The sequence below is a fragment of the Pieris rapae genome, chromosome 4, assembly GCF_905147795.1.
Source record: "Pieris rapae chromosome 4, ilPieRapa1.1, whole genome shotgun sequence".
NCBI classification, from domain to species: domain Eukaryota; kingdom Metazoa; phylum Arthropoda; class Insecta; order Lepidoptera; family Pieridae; genus Pieris; species Pieris rapae.
The window spans coordinates 10,140,376-10,161,686 of record NC_059512.1 but is presented as its reverse complement, the minus strand read 5'-3'; the positions used below and the strand labels follow the sequence as shown (position 1 = coordinate 10,161,686).

The window sequence follows — 21,311 nt, the reverse complement described above, 5'->3', positions numbered from 1 at the left end:
TAAAATTATTATACACAGGCTTAAAAACAAAAAACAAACCAAGCTATATCAGTTAGCATTTAATGATATATTATAAATACCTGATAGTGCAGCAATGTATTGTGGTAATTTGCGACCAGTGTCACTATTTGGTTCCACCAGCACCGCCTGAGAAACTCCAACCTCAGCCATTCTACCGTTGTTGCCCTCTGCCTGCTGAAATTTTTTATTGTTATAAATAAACAGTTTACAGGCATCAGGATTTATAAAATATATATGATAAGTAAAATATAATAAATAAATATAGACATAAAATAAATAATATAGTATGACAACAGAAACTAAAGTGAAGTATTCCCTTTTAATATCATATTTTTCATGGTTGTTACAGCTTTAGCTTTCCATGGAATAATATATTTCCATTCAAATTGCTTTTATTTTATTTAGGAAGGATTCTGGAGTCACAGGAGTTTATAGTTTACCTATCAGTACTTAAATCAGTAAAAAAAGTCAATACTCATTGAAATAATATATGGGTTGGGTTAACAAAGGGTAAGTAGTTGTATCTATGTGGAACCAGAATGAAAACTGCTAAAAAAGCAATTGCTGAAAAGTGTTTTACAAATTTTAGAAGTTACATTATCTTATAGCTGTAATATAATATATTCTTAAATTTATTTAATACAATATATTTACACCTAAACTACTACGTAGTACGTATATGGGGCCTAATTATAGTCTACAAACAATATTTATTTTTCTGCTTTTTGATAATTTAACGAGTAAAAAGAATACCTCATCATATCGAGGTCCTGGTAAAGCAGGCAACAATGGTTCAGATTCCGAAGCATCTCTTGAATTCGACCACATTTTTCACAGTTAATTTTTAACGTTGCAAGAACCAGATGCCACGAAGCAGAACAAAACGTTTATGCGGGTGAAAGGTGTTTGAAAAACAATGATACTTCATTGTCTTGCGAAGTATTATAGAGGTTGGCGGCACAATTATAAAAAACAATTAACAAATTCCAAAAACAAAACAAGAATTTAAGAAATAACAAAGTACAAACGCAAATTGCTTGACTTTTGACAGACGCCAAATTTTTTATTTGACATATGAGCTATATCTGTCAGAAATACAATTTCGGACAATATTACCACAGATGTTCCTATATTCGTATATTACTGGATTGATCAAGTTAACAAAAACGCCACATAACATTTTTAATGAACATAATATATGTAGACAGCTCTTTACTTCTCCTGATCAATATTCGAAAATATAAACGCCTAATGTAAGTATGTGAGCATATAATACTACTTCTAAAAATTACATAAGTTTGTTAAAAATGTAGGCGCCAACAGATTACTAATCATCAAATGGAAGTATAACGCTTAGTGAATTAGTGTATCTTTAAGAGACAGACATTTTGAATGATTTTAGGTTTCATTAGAAAATTCGATATATTTAAAAAAATGTTTCGGGTACAGGGAAAATAAATCAGATACATATTTCTTCTACGTATAGGTACGTATACGATAGGTAGGTACCATAAAACGCAAAATATATAATATACCACATGGTTATATACGATATTTGCGTTGCATCAATAATTGAACGGGCCTTGAATGATAATTATCTTATTTTGCATCTGTGCACTTGACCGTACTTGAACATGCCGCGATTTTTCCTGGCCTTGACTTTGACCAACCACTGTATCGTGTTACGTCATGAAGGATTTTGAATAGAACCCGAGTTACCCGAGTGTGCACCCCCTCACATAAAAACATGTTAACAACGAATTTATGTTTGCTATAGAAAATCTTTAGTGCATTTATTTAGAGCTAAGACTTTAGTACTTAACACGATAATAAGTAGGTCCGCTACTGCAACTTAACTTTTTAGCTTTACATTTAATTCTAAAATTTTCCGCCAACACACTAAAGCTAGTAAAATATTTTAATTTACTTTTAATTGATTACGACTAGTTTTACACTGTTTGACACATCCCTTTCAAACAGTATTATTTTTTAAACATACCGATACTTTCTCAAACAAGAGTCTACACACGATGTCGACAGTACCGTATAGTTTGCTTTTAAAACAAACAATGTTTTGGTTCGCCATAATCGGTTGAGTAAAAAGTATTGTAGCAAATAAATGTCTACTTGTTTCATTGATACGTGTTTTTTTAAATACGTAGATGCGTACAACTATTTTTTGCCGGTAATCGGATTTCAGACATCCAGATTATACGCCATAAGCATTTCGTGGTACATAGATTGCAATTATTTACTTTTAAATAATTCTTCGGTGAGAAGTCATAAAATATGCGTGCGATGTTGCTTTTATCGCAGTTTTAGGTACTAAAATAGCGTGGCAGAGTTAATTGGCGAATCTCAGTGCGCACGTACCATTCTACTACAAATGGTCTAAAAATCGTAAACAATTTAATATTATAAGATGGCTGTCATATCATTATATTGTTACGTTATTATCTTCGGCAGGTGCTTAAATGAGAAATAAATTGATTAGTTTATATGTTTTTGTTATTTTCCTATAACAAATTAAAGAAAACGTTTCGTTTGTTTATTGTGTTATTTAAATGCTTACAAAAAAATACCAAAATGCCTGCATTTTTGTTTGCTTGTAGTTTAGAATGAACAGTTGCGAAAACCACGCAACCAAATAAATGTACATTTGGTTAGGGATTTAAAATCTACATTACCTACTTTATATTATTTTATCTAGTATATAGATCTTTGTTTTTTATATCTGGATATAAAGAAAACAAGTCGACTAAGCATTTATGACGCTATTTGTCCTGGAAGAGCACGTCAGTTCGCTCTGATTAAAATGTAAATGAGAAAATAATGCAAAGGAGATAATTTTAACTGTATGTTTCCTTGTGCCTTATAAAAATCTAGAGATTTTCATACAAATTGCCCTTGATCATTCCCGCATTTTCCGCGTGCACCTATGTGCTCCGGTTTGGGCTTAATAAAATCATCTTCAACGGTATTTTCTGTAATTGTCATTATAGGAGAGTCATTTCATAGTTTTGAAATAAATTTTCTGAATAAATATTATGTTGCAATGTTTTTAAATATTTTTTTACTTTAGACCACCCAATGAAGACAATAATTTTATCGGCAAGATAAGACTAAGATAATATTAATATGTATCATACCTACGAGAAATAAAAATGAGATAATATGTAGATATTACAGATTATTTCATTTTACTGTACCATAAAAGATGATTTTTTCCTTCATCCTTATTCTAGTTCATTACTTAGAAACTGAAATGAAGGTTTCATGAGATCGCGCGGGTTTTATCATAAACACTGTTAACATTTTGCATTATTATATTTTGAAAAACATTTACATGTAAAAAAAACTTTAATTTGGCACAGGTGTATTTTTAGTTAGTGTGACTATCTGTCATTGTTTAACATTGATGAACATGAAGATGATTTTATAACATTGACAATCGCTCATCACAGACTATCAAAGTAGTAATGTAAAGAATAAAGTTAAAATATATTTACCAAATTCACACGCACTGGCATCGAATGCATTGTGGTAGAGGCCATGCTTGTCGTGATATTTGTAAATAAGTTAGCCGTAAGCACACCTGTGGCAAATGCTGGAGATAAAGGAAAAAGAGCGAACCCTACACTATTACTTGAACCGAACATTTTCACTTCACTATAATATTAATATTTGAGCGACACAATGTTTTATAATTTTGCTATTAAATAAGTATGTTTATTTAAGTAACAACTTCGCATTTCGCAATAAGATCACAGCTTGTTTGTTAAGACCACACTGTTTTCAAGTGCAACTGTCAAAAATGAGAGAAATCTCAAATGATAAATTTATCAATGATAAAGTACAGATTATGAAACAATACAAAGGTCGTGAAATTTACTTTCTATTACCGTGGAATAAGTATAAAATATTCTGTTTTTCTTATTATGTGTTTCAACTGTAACTATTCATGTATTTAAAATAGTGGATTTTTTTTCGTTTTCCTATCTATTGAAAGGAACGTTTTTAGCAATAAGATCGCTTATTCACATCTATTGTTTTCTGGTATTATTTTGTGATACCTACTTATTCCTTGTGATGGAAATAATATGTATATTTTTTCAATACTTTGCAATTCTAAATAGTGCCGCTACAATCTTAGCAGTCTTGGCCTAAGATTTCATACTGAAATTGATTTCTTTACATCACACACGCAGACTTTTTGAGTGTAACGCAAGGCGAATAGAAAAGTCCATTAATGCATAGCCGGATTCGAACCTAAGACTTCGTGGGAGTCACACACTGCTCAAATCTTAAGTTATAGATTATCTGTGTATAGATTTATTACTATAATTACTATTAATTATCAGTGACGTTTTACGAATAAGTATTTATTTGATATGATATAACACACACTATCTTGAGTTAATCTTAGTAAAAATCGATCGCACTCGAAAAATTTAGTAAAATAATATTTCACGTTAAACTGACGGCAGTTATAATTGAGCGGTGTATGCGTTTATGAGATATCTTAACAGTCTTTAGTAATGCAATTTCCATATATGGCTACATCTGTAGCAAGGAAAAAATGTTCTTTACAGTATAAAAAAGTATTTGATTGCTATAGTTACAATTATTATTGGCTCAATTTTAAATTATTGTGCAGAATGTACAAGACTTCGATAAAAATATATTGCTACGTCCGATAATGTCATTTGGGATTTTAAACAAAGTGGAATAGATTAAAGGACGAGGAACGTGTTACTTGTTCTATTTTTATGACCTAACAATATTGTTAGATGTATAACTAGGTAGCGTAGTTCCGGCCAGCCTTGAGAAAAAATATTACCCTTTCAAATGTTTCTTTTAATTTTTAAATTTTAAAAAGCAAATAACCTTAGAGTTGAATTACTAAAACTCATAAATAGTCAGAATATTATCTATAATATTTTTTAAACAAATAAACCTATCCCAAACTAAAAATTGATAAGGATTGGAAAAGTCACTTGTTTTAAATGATAACTCCCTTTAATAGCTATATTGGAACGAAAGTACTATCATAAAGCTATTAAGCAGTATAGAAAGCAAAGAAAAAACAATAAAAATATTTTAATTGAGTAAACAATAAACGATAAAATTTAATTATAAAACTGACGATTTTCTGTCTATATACATTTAGCGATTAAAATATGTTATATTTTAGATTTATATATGTCTGTCTGGAGTTCTATAATCCTAACAAGGCATGGATTTTTTATAAGTATAATACGGGGGCAAACGAGCTTGATGGACGCCCAAAAAGGCCAGTCTTCGCCGTTCATAGACACCCATTTTCAGTGGGTGCGTTGCCGGAATTTTTAATTGGAGTAGACAACTTATGTAAAAGTGTTTTGAATAGTGAAGCCAATCGCTTTTTATAGCTTTATTGTAACTGTGAAAATTGTTTTTGTAAAAGTGAAATAACCACTACAGGGAATTCAGATAAAGATAAACAAATTAAACAATAAATTAGGGAATGGATAAGATGGAAACCATCTACAAGAAACACAGTGGAGGCATGGTCGCTTATCCATTATATCTCCATGACTTTAGCTTTTACAAATAGGCAAAATCTAAGAAGTATTATTACGATTAGTAGATATATAATTATGAAGAACCTGTTAACTTGTCTTCAATGCTTATGTACGAAATAACTTACACACAACGGTACAACCCACTCGGACAGTTAAGGTAGATATGTATCGAATACCGCATTTACAATTACATAGAGAGTGTTTCAGGGGATATGTTCTGACTACCTGCAGCTGAGTTTCATTATCACACGTCAGTCGTTCCACAACTGAGCGTTTCTCAGCAGTCTTAAAGCAGTTTATGCGCACCTTAGTGGTGGTGCGTATGTGTAATCTGTAGTATTTGTATAATTCAAGAAAGAGCGTACTAATTGTTAAATGCACGTGCGAGCTTTCTGGCAATGTGAGTGTCCATGGGCGGCGGAATACCTTAACATCAGATTTCTCCTTCAGAGGCCCTTTCATCTTTTAAGACAATCTTAAAAATTAAATCTTCACGAGCGAACAAACCTTTATTCACTAACAATTTTAAACAACATCTCAACCTGTCCTATGTTGAAGCGGAAAGTATTATTATTGTGCAACAGTAGTTTAATTATAAAATGTAAGTGTTATCTAGAAATCATTACGTTAATATGTCAAATTGAAGAAACTAGCACGACACAGACACTAGGGTAGGGGCTGGTGCACTTTCTTATTAACTAAATATCCTTTTTTACTATGTATAATAATGTATTTCCTTTTGTCTTTTGTTTCAGACTTCAGAGCATAAAACTAAAGTAGCTCCAATGTTTTCACAAACAGCATAGTTTTACCACGTTTAAATATCCTAAATCAATTCGTTACACATATTATTCTACAAAGTCTAATTTTATGTAAATGTTCTAGCGTCTTGGAATGTTTTATATTTGCAAATAATACAATGTTAAAGTAATTTAAATTTCACAGTTGTTACATTTATGGCGTATAACGTGAGTGGTTTTTCTTTTGCTCCCTCGCTACTAAATATGCGTTAAGTTATTTTTTTCAATCAATATATAATGATAAAAAAAACGCTTTGTTTATCACTTATTCGTTCTAAAGACAATGGTTTTATAGAAGTATTTTTTTTCTTTTTCTTTCGTTATATTTCTATCAAACAACTCGCTATTTAATAATTGTATAGACCTGCTGTAATTTTTCCGCTAATTTAAATCAGGATTATTCTTAACTAATCGATACTTGGGTACAAAGTTGTTATTTAATGATTGCGAATAATAACATTGAAGTTTTATGGCACTGCATTATCGCGTTTTCTATATCTACATCTTTTGTGCCATAAATGACCACTAATGAAAGTAACTACAATAAAGTATTTATCATACAATAATGATAAACATTTATTAAAATTATTATATAGCATTTACACCTACAAAATATTTTACTAATGCAATTATGTCGTTAAACTCTCTAAATGATTACACGCAATACACATTTTTTTTTGACTCTTCCAGGAAATGTAGCCATAAAGTATGTGTAGAGTTATATAAAATTATATATTTAATAATAATATATTTTATTAAAAACATAGACATTTTTACATACGCCAGCGCTCCTGTATATTTGATTGAAGCATTTTTTAATAAAACTATACTTGTCACGTAAATAGCCGGATGCCTGGTAGAGATCGCTCGTATGCGAAAAGATCACCAGTTCATTTCACTTTTACAGTATTTTATGCAATGAAATATAAATAAATACAATATTTCAAAATCGCAATAATTTTTGGTCGATTGAAGGAATTTGTGTAAAAGGTTCACTTATCCTATATACATCAATAAAAAAAAACTATTTTTATGTAAATTTCAAGAGCCTTCGCAAGGGAAGCCTTATAACATCGCATGTGTGTTGAAATGTGAAATCATACACAAAAAGAGCAAGAATGTATTTCTCTAAACCTGATACAAATACGTAATTTATTTTTCAAACCAAACTATTTCTAGTTCTAGTAAATAAAAGAAAATAATACTTACATATATAATAAATGTAGAAAAATGTGAAATCACAAATTCGCGTAAAAACAATCGAACTAATCCTTTGTCGGATAATTCTGAATATTTTTTACGCTTTCCATGGATAGGCCAGCGACGGCCTATTTTCCTGAACGATACATTTACACTGAATGTAGCTTGTCAACCAAGCTACATCAGATACTGAACAAAATCTCCACGTACATAAATGACGCATGCGCATATAATAATACCGCCGTTTCACTCGGCTACATGACAACTGTGCAACTTTATTTCAACTTAGTTTTCTTTAAGTAGTAACAACATATAACATCAAATGAAAAATACTTAATAATTTGATTCCCAAAATAAATTACTAAAATACGTTATACAACGTATAATTAGCAATTAAGTGAAATTTAATTATAAATTTTAAACGATTTCTTTATAATACCTCTTAATTATAGAAGTTAATAAAGGTTTTTAGAACTAGGCCCTAGATTAATAAAAGTATAGCTTTGAGGAAATTAAACGCACGGAAGTTGTTTGAAGCGGAAGGTTCTTTATTTCCGGGAAAACAAATGTCACACGTATTTTTCATCACAAAAGAATAATCTGTATCAAAACACTTCATATACAGACTATACAAAGAATATATAAGTTTTAATTATGTTAAAGTGTCTAATAGATGAGTCTCTTTAGTTATCGTCACATTTTTCTGTTTTGATGTATTTCTTTATATCCAGCCTTTTGTACTTTTGAATTCCGAGCTGAGATTACATGGAGATTCTTAGTTAAAACGTCTAATTTATCCAAACTTTGGATTGTATCTCTAATGTTAGATATAATAAATGAAATAATGCTATGAAATTTAATTGAAGATTAGTAGTGACCTTAGGAAACATAGTAAACCTTTTTTAGCTTCCAAATGTCTAATGCAACCATTAAATTTATATGTATTTATAATACAGAGCAGTGTTTGCCTAGTGGCTTCATCATTGGACTCCATCAATTGACTTTATGTCTATGTGCTTTAGACCAAAAAAGTCGACGGCGTGTGTCAGACATGAGACTGATCAGGTCTATTAGATTGACAAATAATCATGGAACATATTATATATAAATCTGAGGCCCAGTATTGAAAACTAGCTACTGGTTTTATTATTTATAAACAACGTTGAGAAAATATATATTTCGAATAATACCTACTTAGTTGCTATTACGCACACTTTATATATAATAATTGCTTATTAATGTTTTGCTTTTCTACAATAATGCTTACGTAAAGGTTAATAAGTTCAGTATATTTCCTAGCCACGCGCTTTATCTACCGTATATGTTCAGTAAATTTCACATCTGTTGAATGATAAGTCATGTGCGTACTATCTTTTAGATAAGTTTCAGATCAAGAGCCCACAAGTTATCTTAAGAGAGGATCTCTTATTAAGTGATAATTTGAAGTGTGGAAATGATTATCTTTTCAAATTTCGAAGTTTTGTGGTAAACAGTACATATTATGTGTACTGAAATCGCAAATTTATATTCTGTAATAGGAGGCGAATACTTACATTGCAAGAAGGCTCGCAACTTCATAGCCGTCCTTTCAAAAAATGGTACGCTTTTTTCTTGCAGAACCATAAACCGAATTGATTCGGAAATACTACAGTGGGTATTTGGTTCCACATAGTGCACCCCGCACGGCAAAATATATGGAACGAAGGACGTCGAGGTGATACGGAATTGTATTTTGCCTTGAGCGGATATATGTTTAGTTTAATCAAAAGGAATGATTAAGTTAATTCTAAATACAGAATCATAAACAGACATACAATATATATTATTAAAATAAATAATCAACTATATCAATTTAATTTTGTAAATAACAAAGATAATTTTGTACCTAATTGATATAGTTTTATGATTATTTGAAGGTTTTAAGATAAATATGATTCTAATGTTGTTCTTTATATTAAATAATGATAGATATGAAATAATTTTATTGCAATACCAAATTCATTAGACAGACAATAAAAATTCATGTTTGAAGGATGTAAACATTTTATGCCAAATTATAAAAATAGTACGTGTGTGTACTTATGTACACGCGTTAGAAGTGATACTTCTTTGCCGTATCAGGATAAAAGAAATTTCCAATTTTTTTTTTCGACCTATGTACACGAGAAGACGATGATGATGATGAGTATGACCCGACGATGATGAGCTGTAACGCATTGTACTTCAAGAGCTAACAATGGCGCAAACAAATGAGGTATTTGCTACAAATAATATACCATCAGGTCAGTTATTGGAGAGCCTAACGTTAAGCAACATAAAAAGGAAGTAAAAGATCTATTTTTATATTTATATGGTTACATTTATACAAACCACAGTTGTTTTCAAAAGAAACATATCATGATTTAGATTATATTACCAATACTGTATAATAAATGAATAAAATATATATTGCACTTAAAATGAAGTAAACATTATCGACAAAGAGTATTATGTCATCTTCAGTTATTTGATTTACTTATTTTATTTTTTACACATATGTATCACCCACACATTGTCTATGCTTGAAAACGAAATGCATTTGCCAGGATACCTGCAAAAATTATTACGTTTATCTCCTATTATTTTCAACTGCAAACAGCTCCCCAGTTTTAATATACTTGCGGTAGACATAACCAACTGTGTTAATGAGGCAGAGGCTTACTGGGTAACTATCACGAATGGCGAAAACATGATTTGAAAACCGTGAATGTCCCATTCATGGGTAAGGTTTTACCAGTACCTTATTATAAATCGCATCTTATATAGTATATTGTAGTAACAAAAAAATATAATCTTGAGTTGTATAGGCAGTGCGGACAGTTGGGTTTTAGATTTGACACCTTTATAAGGACAGAATTAAATTGTATAATTGGTTTTCTACTAGTTTAAATTCCACTACTACCTACTAGTTAGGTCAGTATTGATACACTTTCGCCCGACCTAGCGTAATTCCCAACATTAAATGTAATGGTTAAAAAATGCGGCCACGGTATTAGGCAACAAGTGATCTAATTTTGTTACTTGAAACTTGAGAAATGTTAAAGCGTGAATCATTAGCCTTTTATTTTTATTACAACTATGACGTCACAAAGAGAGCAGTTTTGGCCTAGTGGCTTCAGCTTGCAAATGGTTGCTGATCTAATTTTATATATTTTTTGTTGTATTATTTTATGTTTATCTCACACACTCTTTTATTTGCTTTTTAATGTATAATATTCTACGGATGTGTGGAGTTTCTTGCCCATTCTTCTCCAAACTAAACTACATTTTGGGAGGGGCAACTAGAATCATCTTTATATTTTATTTAAAGTTCAAAAGTGCCATTTTAGGTGGTATAATTGGATTAAATGATTTAATTTGACTCTCATCCGAGGTCATAGATTCCACCCCGGCTGTGCACCAATGCACTTCCTCGAACGGTGAAGGAAAACATCGTGAGGAATAGAGCTTGCCTAAAAGTCGATGGCATGTGTCAGTCACAGGAGGCCTATCACCGCCTTGCCTATTAGATTAACAAATGATGATGAAACAGATACAGAAAACTCAAGGCGCAGACTTAAAAAGGTTGAAGCGCCAATGAGATATGTATTTGTTATTTTATTCCTTTGTGACGAATTAGATCACATTCGTTTAATAATATATTTGTACCATAAGTGGATCTTAACATTTCAGTCACTCAGTCAATTCATTTGTTAGTAATAATAATAAAAAAAAAATTTTTTTTTAGATAAAATTACTACCATTCTTGGATGTCAGAATCAGTCCTGTCACTAAGTTAACAGTAAGTGGGTAGTAAAGAAAAGAAAAATATCTTCATCTGTTCTAAAATTAGTTGTTATGTAATTGGATATAATTATAGCTTGCGCTGATTTTAGATATCATTACTTAATGTAATCACATACCGACGATTCTGAGTATGCTTAATCATAGTTGGTGTGTAACCTCAGAAACCTATTTAGACGCGTACCGCTTACCCACTTGCGACGACTGACAAAACTCAAGACGCGAAAATGTTTTTCTAAGAAAAACCCTGGCTCGAGACTGGCATGTTTTAATGCACAGATAACAGTAGAAAAAATTCTGCCATAGAATTGTCAAATACGTCACTAACATAGCACTAGTGCTTACGCGGGTCTTGCCCACCACCGACCAACTGGCTCCGTTTGACTCGCTCATAAATATCACGAGGAACCTTGGAGAATTTGTCATCCGGACCCGGCAGTAGACGCCAAGCCTTTTAATTAAATAAAGGCCTTTTAAGGAAAGGGGGTATTTTGTCATTTTCCCAGTGCCTGTCTATTTGACCACAGGTCTGCATGATCGCGTGATAGACGTTTAAATGATTTAAAGTAACTAATAAGATTTGATGTAAAAATTAGTGCTATTTTATCTCATGAATCCACTGATTAATCAACAAAGGACGTGTAAAATCACGAACAATGTGTATTTAACAACATAATAAAAGTTTATTCCACCACAATGTTTGTTTGATAGTGATATCTTCGTGTCAACAGCGATACTGAATCTCGTAGAATTTCGTATCTAAATATAACACTAAGCAGACCAGAGTTTCATATAATAAACAAAATCCTCTTGATTTTTTTTAATCCGGCATAATATTTAATGTTCCAAGCAAACTTTTCAGTACATTGAAATACTAGCCGGTCCCGCCCGCTTCGCTGGTCGAATTTTCAAAGGAAATAAAGTAAATTTTATTCATATTTTTTTTATTCATTTTTTTTGCTTTTTTGTTAATTTTTATTTTTTTTCTGAAATTTTTATTTTCGGTTTATCATAAAATTAATTAGGTTATATAAAAACAAATGAAATTAATTAAATAAAAAAAAAATTGACTTTAACCTTTTCTATTTAAACAGTAAAAAAATAATCATTTGGAGTCTGTAGAAGTTACAGTTTGGAAACATAAATTTAACATTCTCACACCCACCCCCGCAATCCCTGTTGGAAATAGAATTTCGTAAAATCCTATTTGAGATGATTTCTGCATGACAAATAAAAGATTACTACCAAATTTAAAGTCTATAGAGGTTACAGTTTGGAAATAGAAACTTCACATTTTAACACCCACTACCGCAATCTTTTTCGGCGGTGGGTTGTTGTAAAATCCGCTCTTAAATCATTTCTGCATCACATATAGACGACTCTAGCTAAATTTGGACAACCTACTGTGGGGTGAGCTACCGTAAAATTCGTTCATAGACTATTTCTACATCTCTTACAGAAGATTCCTACCAAATTTGGAATTTATAGGAGCTATAGTTTAAAAACGGGAATTGTTCATTGTTAACGCCCCCGCAATCCCCTTGGGGGGATGAATTTCTTAAAATCCGTTTTTAGTTGACCTTTACATAACGAAAGTAATATTCCTAACAAGTTTCACATTTCTAAGTCCTATAGTTCCCGAGATTTCGTGATGAGTAACTATAGAAATTGGAATTCTTAGCTGAATGTAAAAGAACATTATCCGTTTAGTAAACTCCGTTGCCATGGAAACAAAAGAATCAAGAGAAAACGCTTGCAATTAGCGGGATAAATGTTCATAAAAGTAAAAAAGCAATAAAAAAATGAAGGAACGTTAGAATTCGAAAAATAAATAGCCATAAACCATCTAGGAAAAGCATCGAATAGTGGTAGTTTCATGTCGATACGATCAGTGGTTTAGGCGTGAAAGAGCCTCAAACGAAGACCATTTTCATTATATTATATATATATATATATAGATTCATAAGACGTTAATGACACAAAAATCAAAATGGACATTAAATTGGTGTATTGAATTCCTATTATTTCTTTTATACCATTTTTATATAATAGGGGCCGAAAAGATGGCTCGCCATTGCCAGAGGGCTCGTGAGTGCCGTCTTTTAAAGATTTGGTACGCTCTTTTCTTGAAGGAGCCTAAGTCAAATTGGTTCGGAAATACTTCAGTGGTTCCACATAGTAGTACGCAGCTAAAACTGCTTCAAAAAACGCTCAGTTGTTGAAAGACGAACGTCGAATTGATACGGGTGGAATTTCGTATTCTGCCAGATTCTTTTACCAATAATACTATATGTTATACCATATATACCATAGAGTATAATTGGTAATAGATGATTACCTAATTACGCCGTTTAATTGCGTCCATATAATTTTTTGCGAATCATTATTTTGTTTGAGTTTGAGGATAAAAATCGATATAATCAAAGATAAAGAATAGGTTAATATGTAGTAATAGTGATAAGTCCATATGTAATCAAGATAGGACATTTATTATGACCTTTCTTTGTTTTCATTAATAGGTTTACAATTTTAAGATTTATCAATATAAATTACAAAGATTAATTTAACTTTTCGCTACCTTAACAGTTTCGATTTTAATATATAGATTAACCTAACTTTTGAACATTCATTTAATATTTTAATCGTACTATTTTATATATCTTTAATAAAATTTCAATTAATAAGGAAGCTCTTGATTGGAACCCGCAAAGAATGCGGAAGCGTGGCCATCCTAGGAAAACCTGGCACCGTACAGCTGCATCTGAGGCAAAGAGAGCTGGAATGACTTGGAGCGAGGTGAAATAAGAGGCTCAAGACCGCACGCGTTGGAGACTCACTGTGAACGCCCTCTGCCCCATCTAGGGGATTTTGGATGAGTTTATTAAAGTGAAAATACGTTGTACCCTCAATCGTATTTAATATAACCTAAGTAACAGTTGTTATTTACTTGTTAATGCTATTACATTATGTTAAATCATTAAATATTGTTTGCGATGGTACACGTTTCTTGCCTATCATATTTATCCGCCTGAATTCTGCAATCTACTCTCCTACTGCACAACAAAAACATCTCCAAACTGATATGCGAATTTACTTACGTCATCGGTATATGATGTCAAAGATACTAAAGTCACAATATTCACCATAGTGTCTAAGATATAATAAATACACATATACGTCTGTAGCACAGGAGCTATGTCCACTGATCCTTTCAAATAGTTAATATGTTCGGGTTAACACTCAACTGTCCTTGGGTGCGTAAATCTACGATTAAATATAAAATGTAGCCATACAGCCTTATAAAACAGTTTACATTATGTTTTTCCTTGAATAAAAGCAAGTGATATATTTGTAAACTCGGAATCCCCGAGACGCTGTTAGGCATACAGAAAAAGTCCAAAGAAAAACTCGTTATATCAACGTAATAAAAAGTTAGTAATTAATTACAATTAGATTTTTTTATTGGAAATACCAAGATGTGCTACTTTGGTAAGCTACATAACAATTATATCCGAGTCTTCATAAAACATATGTACTTCGAAAGAGCAAATTTTAGTTTACGGTAATTAAGACCTCTTTAAATTGTAGTATGTATAAGATTTACAATTTGTATTTCCATAGCCCATAGAGCCATAGCCTAGTCGCTTGGCTCAATTATTTTAAGTCGCTATAAATTGTCATAGAAATAATCAAAACACATCTTTAATGCGTTGTAAACTCGTAAAACGTGTCGTAGAAATATGTGTATAGCATAATTAACTAAAAATTTCGTTATCATTTTATTAAACAGCTTGTTATTAATGTAGTTTATATGACAACATTTTTTAAGATCGCACTTACAAAATGTTCATTAATTATGATACTTGGCTCATTATTGGCGGCGTTATGCTAATAATATTAAGAAGAGGGAACCTCCGTAACGCTCGGTTGATAATGGGTTAACATAGTAAAAACAAATATATATAAAAACGAAGAATTTATATCAATGTTAACCGTTTTCAAAGAAACTGTACAATTTGCGAAAGTATTTAAGTATTGAAACAATGAAGATATATTTGATTGAGAGTAAATAACCCAATGCGCATAAATGCAGTATTGGATTCGAATCCCGACTAAACAGTAACTCGGGCGGCTACCCTAGCAACAACTTAGGGTCCTTCAAGAAAAGAGCATACAAATTAAAAGGCCGGTAACGCATTCGCGAGCCCTGTAGCATCGAGAGTGTCCATGAGCGGCGGAATCAATCAGGTGAGCGTCCTACCTGTTTGCCCTCTGTTCTATAAAAACAGTTGTGGCTAGTGTCATTATGACGTCATACTCGGAATAGCATTATCAAGTGCATATATAGGATCTCAACGTCAACCACTGGGGCTTCTGAATGGTATTCAATGGTTAGACTAGTCGAGGGATCCCATGTTGGACTTGATACATCCACAATGAAAATAACTTAAGAAGCATAATATAAAAACTATAAAAATGTATTTCAATTTAATTACAGCAATAAAAGCCTTATTTAAAAAGGGTCACGTAGTTCTTGTTGATTTCAGGAGTCGTGTCACGTTCTAATGTACGTCAGGACATGTTACTACGCTATATGAAGCACGTAGACGAACACGTAATAGCTAACCGGATTCCAAAAATTTCCTTATGGCGTCATTTTAAATTACTTAAATATTTACCCCGATTAGCCAGCAGATCAAGGGATGCAAGTGGGGATGAATACGCCATACACCACGAAGAGATTCTAATTATATCCCCAAGTGGGTAAAGCAAACGTGGCCTACATTTGCAAATGATTTATAGACAGTCGGAAGAACTTGTGGCGATGTGAAATAGACTTAAGTCCGAACGCGATAGAGACTCACTGTGAAGGCCAGATTATTTTTAAGTTCAAACCTAAAAATCTCGTTGAAGATACTGGTTTTTAGGGGGTTCAATTATAATTTTGTATCTCTCGTGTCACTTCTAAGTTTAACATACAATAAGCAATTTAATTAATGTGTTAATACTAACTACATTTGAAATCTTTAACAATCGTAAAAGGTCGGTCGAGATAGAGAAGACCACAGAAGGCCTACGTCCAACGATGGACCCAAAAAAATAGCTGATGATGAATTCGCGATATTGGGTATTATTGTTTTTAAATAACTGTTGCTTTACTGAAACATGTGTTTCCATACCCCCGATCTATCGTGTCACCTTAAATATTGATGATGCGTTTGATAAAAGACACCCACAATTATCAATGTATATGCAATGTTGTGGAAACAATGTTGCTTTAAAAAAAACATTTATTGAAAAAGGTTAATGCATTAATTTCTATATATAATGCACAAATATCGAGACTGGGTTGAATCAAAAACCAGAACTTAAAAGAGTGTGTGTGTGTTATTAAGTAAAGTAGTTATTTCAACCTTGTGAATACTCTCGATTGTAACCTCGGAACATTTTATTGTAATTGAGAAATGGAGTTTATTACGCATTTTATATAAAAACTTCAGTTATGTAACGTAACGTTAGTGTTTTATTGTAACTGAAAAAAAACTAACAAACTTTGTTCATTAACACAGAGTATATCTCAATTTTAAATTCAGCTATTGCGATTTGGTAATAAAATGCGACGACATGTATTCTAATCAAAAAAACATTTTTTGAAGCAACATCTTCAGTGTTGCACTCTTCCTAGATCCTTCCTAGATGATGATTCACCTAAGGCCAATATTTAGACTTGATTAAAATCCAATATTTTGTGTACCGGAGTCTTATATAACGAATTTTCCAAAAAACTCACTAATCACATTGCATTATGTTGTACATTATGTAATCTGTGACGTGACAGATCTGACCCGGCTACATTTCCGATAATATTACAAATATTACGCATGGGGGCTCGCCTTGAGTCCCGCCCTCAAAAGCTGCTGCTGTTTTAAATGGGAAACATTCAAAAGACCATATATATATTTTAAATATAATATTTATCTTAAAACTTAATTTTACGGCATATGAAAACTTTAGGATGCAGGCAGTAGATGACGTTTCAATTAAGAAGAATGGTTAGTGAGAAAGCCCTAATCTTTCTCCATAGCTCATTAGAGGTTACAACTTATCTTAAAAGAGCAATAAAGGTTAAATTGATTAGATATGAAATGCAAAACAACGTTCTATGATAACGTATTGTAATACAACTTTCGTATCCTGTGTTTTAGTTTACAATGCATTTCTTCAGTACAACTTTTGAATTTGCTACCTCTTCAATATGTAAATCAACAGTTTAATCTATTTGGAAATACTTATTAAAACCTTTTCGCCTTTGCATGGACCCTTTTGGGTAAAAACCTCTCCAGATTGCGCTATCTTTGCTAAGTCTACCTGTCTTATCATGCTTTAAGTATTAAGTCATCAGCCCACCGTATTTTTGAGCCGCCCACACTTCTTTTCGAGGGTAACACAAAATAGACGAATGACAATCCCACCGATCAAAGTGATTTTTTAAGAAAAAAATCTACACAACAACATTATATTTAATGTGTCCATTATATGTAATTTATTAATAAAATATAAAACAAAATGTTTATTTTTTATTTTACCTAGGGTTTTTAAAACTGTCAATACCTTTAAAAGCCACAGGAAATCACAAGAAGAAACAAATGAAGCATGTAATGTAATCACAGGCGTTGCCTCAGACATTGGGACATACAACAAAATCATTACTTATAACTAGAGGGTAATTAGCAATCATTTGATGCATTTAATAGTGGACTTTGAAATGTAAATATCATAAAGATATCTGCGTAATATCACCAGATTTCACAAAATTGATAACCTAATTAAATCTTGGCTATGTATGTGTCTAGAACCGAGTCTAATAAATATAAAATAATGATTTTAATTTACTAATTAATTAATTGAAAGTATCTTGGTAAAGACAGACCTATCGATTTTTAGATTCAGAATCTAGACTTAGCACTAAGTACACCAAGTTGACACGTTAAACCGTATTCGCTTTTGACATATACTCATAGTAGTCTGTAGCGTTGTTAGCATACTTCGACTTAGATGTTACGGGATATGTCTTGTAGTGAGTGCAGAAACTCATTCTATTCCTTGTCTATGCTATTGTATACGTTAATAATTGTTACACACGTATTACACGATGTATTACGTGGCCTCGGAGACAGCAAAAAAATACAATCAATTAAAAACATATCAGCGAACCAAATGTTAAAAAAGAAAAAGACAAAGGAAAATAACTCATGACTAACACGTGGAAAATGAAATCAACTGTTTTCCTGAAGGTAAAATATATCTATTGCGGAAATCTTAAATTATGTATGTCATAGTCTCTATTGTTTATTTTCCCGTAAAAATCATGACTATGGTTTTAATGCGATGAAGACACTCCATCTTTCATGTATGAACGACTAATTTATTCAGTTCATTAAATTTCATATTACAAAAAGGTATTTCTCAATAAATAAAGACGACGTAAAATGTCTGCAATTTTGAATAAAAACTTCTTTAGGTGAATGAGGGCAAAAAAATTACGGTACGTCACGAATATGTGCAGCGTTTTTGGCGAAGAAAAGGGAAAGAGCGATTGAAGCCGATTGAGAGAGAGAGATGGAGAATAAAAACACAGTAGTTTAGTTGTTACATAATAACTTATAAATAAATACTCTTTTATGTATGACTAAAGACAATTTTATATATAAATCCATCGCTTGAAGCATAGACCGCAAACATTGTTTTCACTTAACCGTGCAATGTTTGTTGTTTGATTTTGTTAAACAATTTGTTAGATTGCGTCGTATCCATTAGAGGATTAGTGTTTATGTACTCATTTGTGTCTGACTTGTCTTAAGTCTCAAAACTAGGAGCGCTATTTCATACAAATATTTGACGCGAACGTTGCAACGCACGAACAAAGTAACGTTCGATTTATGAACGCGAAGATTTCGGTATGTCTTACGCCTTACCCCAATAAAGAGCTTTTCTTCTACAATATATGTCAGAAATCAAATTTGTTTATGCGTGCATTAAGTTGCAATAATTTTATTTGGTAAAATATGGCTAAACTGGCATACCTACTATTATAGTGAATAAATGTATTAGGTTATTTGAGTAGAATTTTATGAAGGCTAAAGTAGAAATAAAACGTAGTTTAAAGGACAGATTTATACAGCCTTGAAACTAAAGAATAATTTATTCTAAATGGCGAAGACTCAAAAATATACAAGCATTTAGACTATTTTAAACCATAACAAATGTGTAATTCAAAAGTCAATTCCAGTGCCGCTCCAACATTTTAGGTCTGGGCCTCAGATTTCTGTTTTCTGTATCTATTTCACGATCATTTGTTAATCTGATAGACAAGTAGGTTACCTCCTGTGCTTGACGCACGCCGTCGACTGTTTGGGTCTAGTCATCAGATACAGATAGTCTAGTACAGTAGTTCTAACAGCTGGTTCCACGATATTGCGTAGAGGAAAATGATTTAATTACGCTTTGTTTTTTGTAGTATGGATGGGATTAGCAGCACCGGTCCTCCGTATTTTCGATGACAGCCTTCACCTTCAGCTTTGACCTTTTTATATCCACTGATACCCTTGAACGCCCGTGAACCTTAGGGTCGTGAATTGCTGAAAACTAGCGGAGAGGACATCCGAAATAAAATTTCCTAGACTCGTTTAAGTATAAAAAGAATCCGAAGTATGTATGCGACAAATGTAAGTTAATTACAGTCAAATGGGCGGAATGTAACTGGATCTATCAGTTACCAAATAAAAAACCTAACCCAAGCCAGACTGAGTGGCGTAGTCAACAGTGGAATATTTAAAGGACCTTGGACGAAAACTTTGAGTTTCTACGGCATTAATGGAAATTGGCTTTGTTTATTGAAAAACAATCTGGTCTAGTGAATAGGCTATCTCGCTTTTACAATTTAATTATTAATATTAATATATTTTACAACAATCTTCCAACCTACAATAATCTTGTTAATGTGATTTAAGTTTCTATTAATTTTTATTTGTTGTTGCTTGTTTAATTTTCTTTCTTGCTAACATAATTGATGTGTATGTTTGAAAATTTGTGATGCCATATTATCTTTTATAATTTTTTTCAAACACGTTGTTTCAGAACTTATAAATAAATGTATAAATTTGTTTGGAATAGCTTATCATTGAAAACTATTTGGACTTATAATGCTAGCTGAAACATACTAAGTAGTTTATAACGTACTATGTACTGAATAATCATAAAAATTAGATTGAATATGGGTAAAAATCTTGAGTGAGAAAACACAATGTCACAGCAAAAAGTGTGTACTTTAAACGTTTAGGGCAAAGCAAACAAATAACACAGGACAAATGCGTACAATTACACAAAAATGCCCCGAGCCACCTGATAATTAAATCACGTTTGACGTGTCTTAGTAAATCTTGATGATCTTAAAAATGTTATATCGAAACAACATAAAATGTGTAAAAATCTCTATACAAAAGGTCTATATATGAAGAAATTTTCTATAGTATTTTTTTATAAACGATCACTAAAATGCTCTCTTGTTTATTGATCTAATCATTACAGCATAATATGCCAACAAGTGGAGAGTTTTTCTCATTCGTCAATCCAGTGCGTTTCTCGGCAAAAAAGCAATTTCATACATTCCAACCTTTGCGTGCGGACATTAATTAAAACCTGTCTTCAACCGGTCCGTACAGACGCTTCAAACTAATCGATTGAGTTTTTAAGGTAAACACTGTAAATTACATAGGTGGTCTATCAAATGGAAATTGTTTGAAACTAGCTACAAACTGCAGCAACTCTCTCTTCTTTTTAATGCTTTTTCATAGAAACTTAGACGAATAATTTGTAGTTTTTTTATGTAACAGACAGGGTTGCT

General features: G+C 31.9%; 1 protein-coding gene across 5 annotated transcripts in view; it reads right to left on the bottom strand.

Moving 5' to 3' along the window:
* LOC110995384 (facilitated trehalose transporter Tret1) overlaps window positions 1–21,311 on the bottom strand; it is a 38,214-nt gene that overhangs the window by 2,394 nt on the left and 14,509 nt on the right. For 2 of the 5 annotated variants that reach the window (XM_022262532.2, XM_022262530.2), the window contains exon 2: window positions 81–195. In XM_022262532.2, the coding sequence (XP_022118224.2) occupies window positions 81–195 (115 nt within the window). Of the gene's footprint in view, window positions 1–80; window positions 196–774; window positions 998–3,530; window positions 3,799–7,594; window positions 7,767–21,311 lie in introns of those variants that run through there. The other 3 variants (XM_022262533.2, XM_022262529.2, XM_022262531.2) reach the window with 3 other exon arrangements.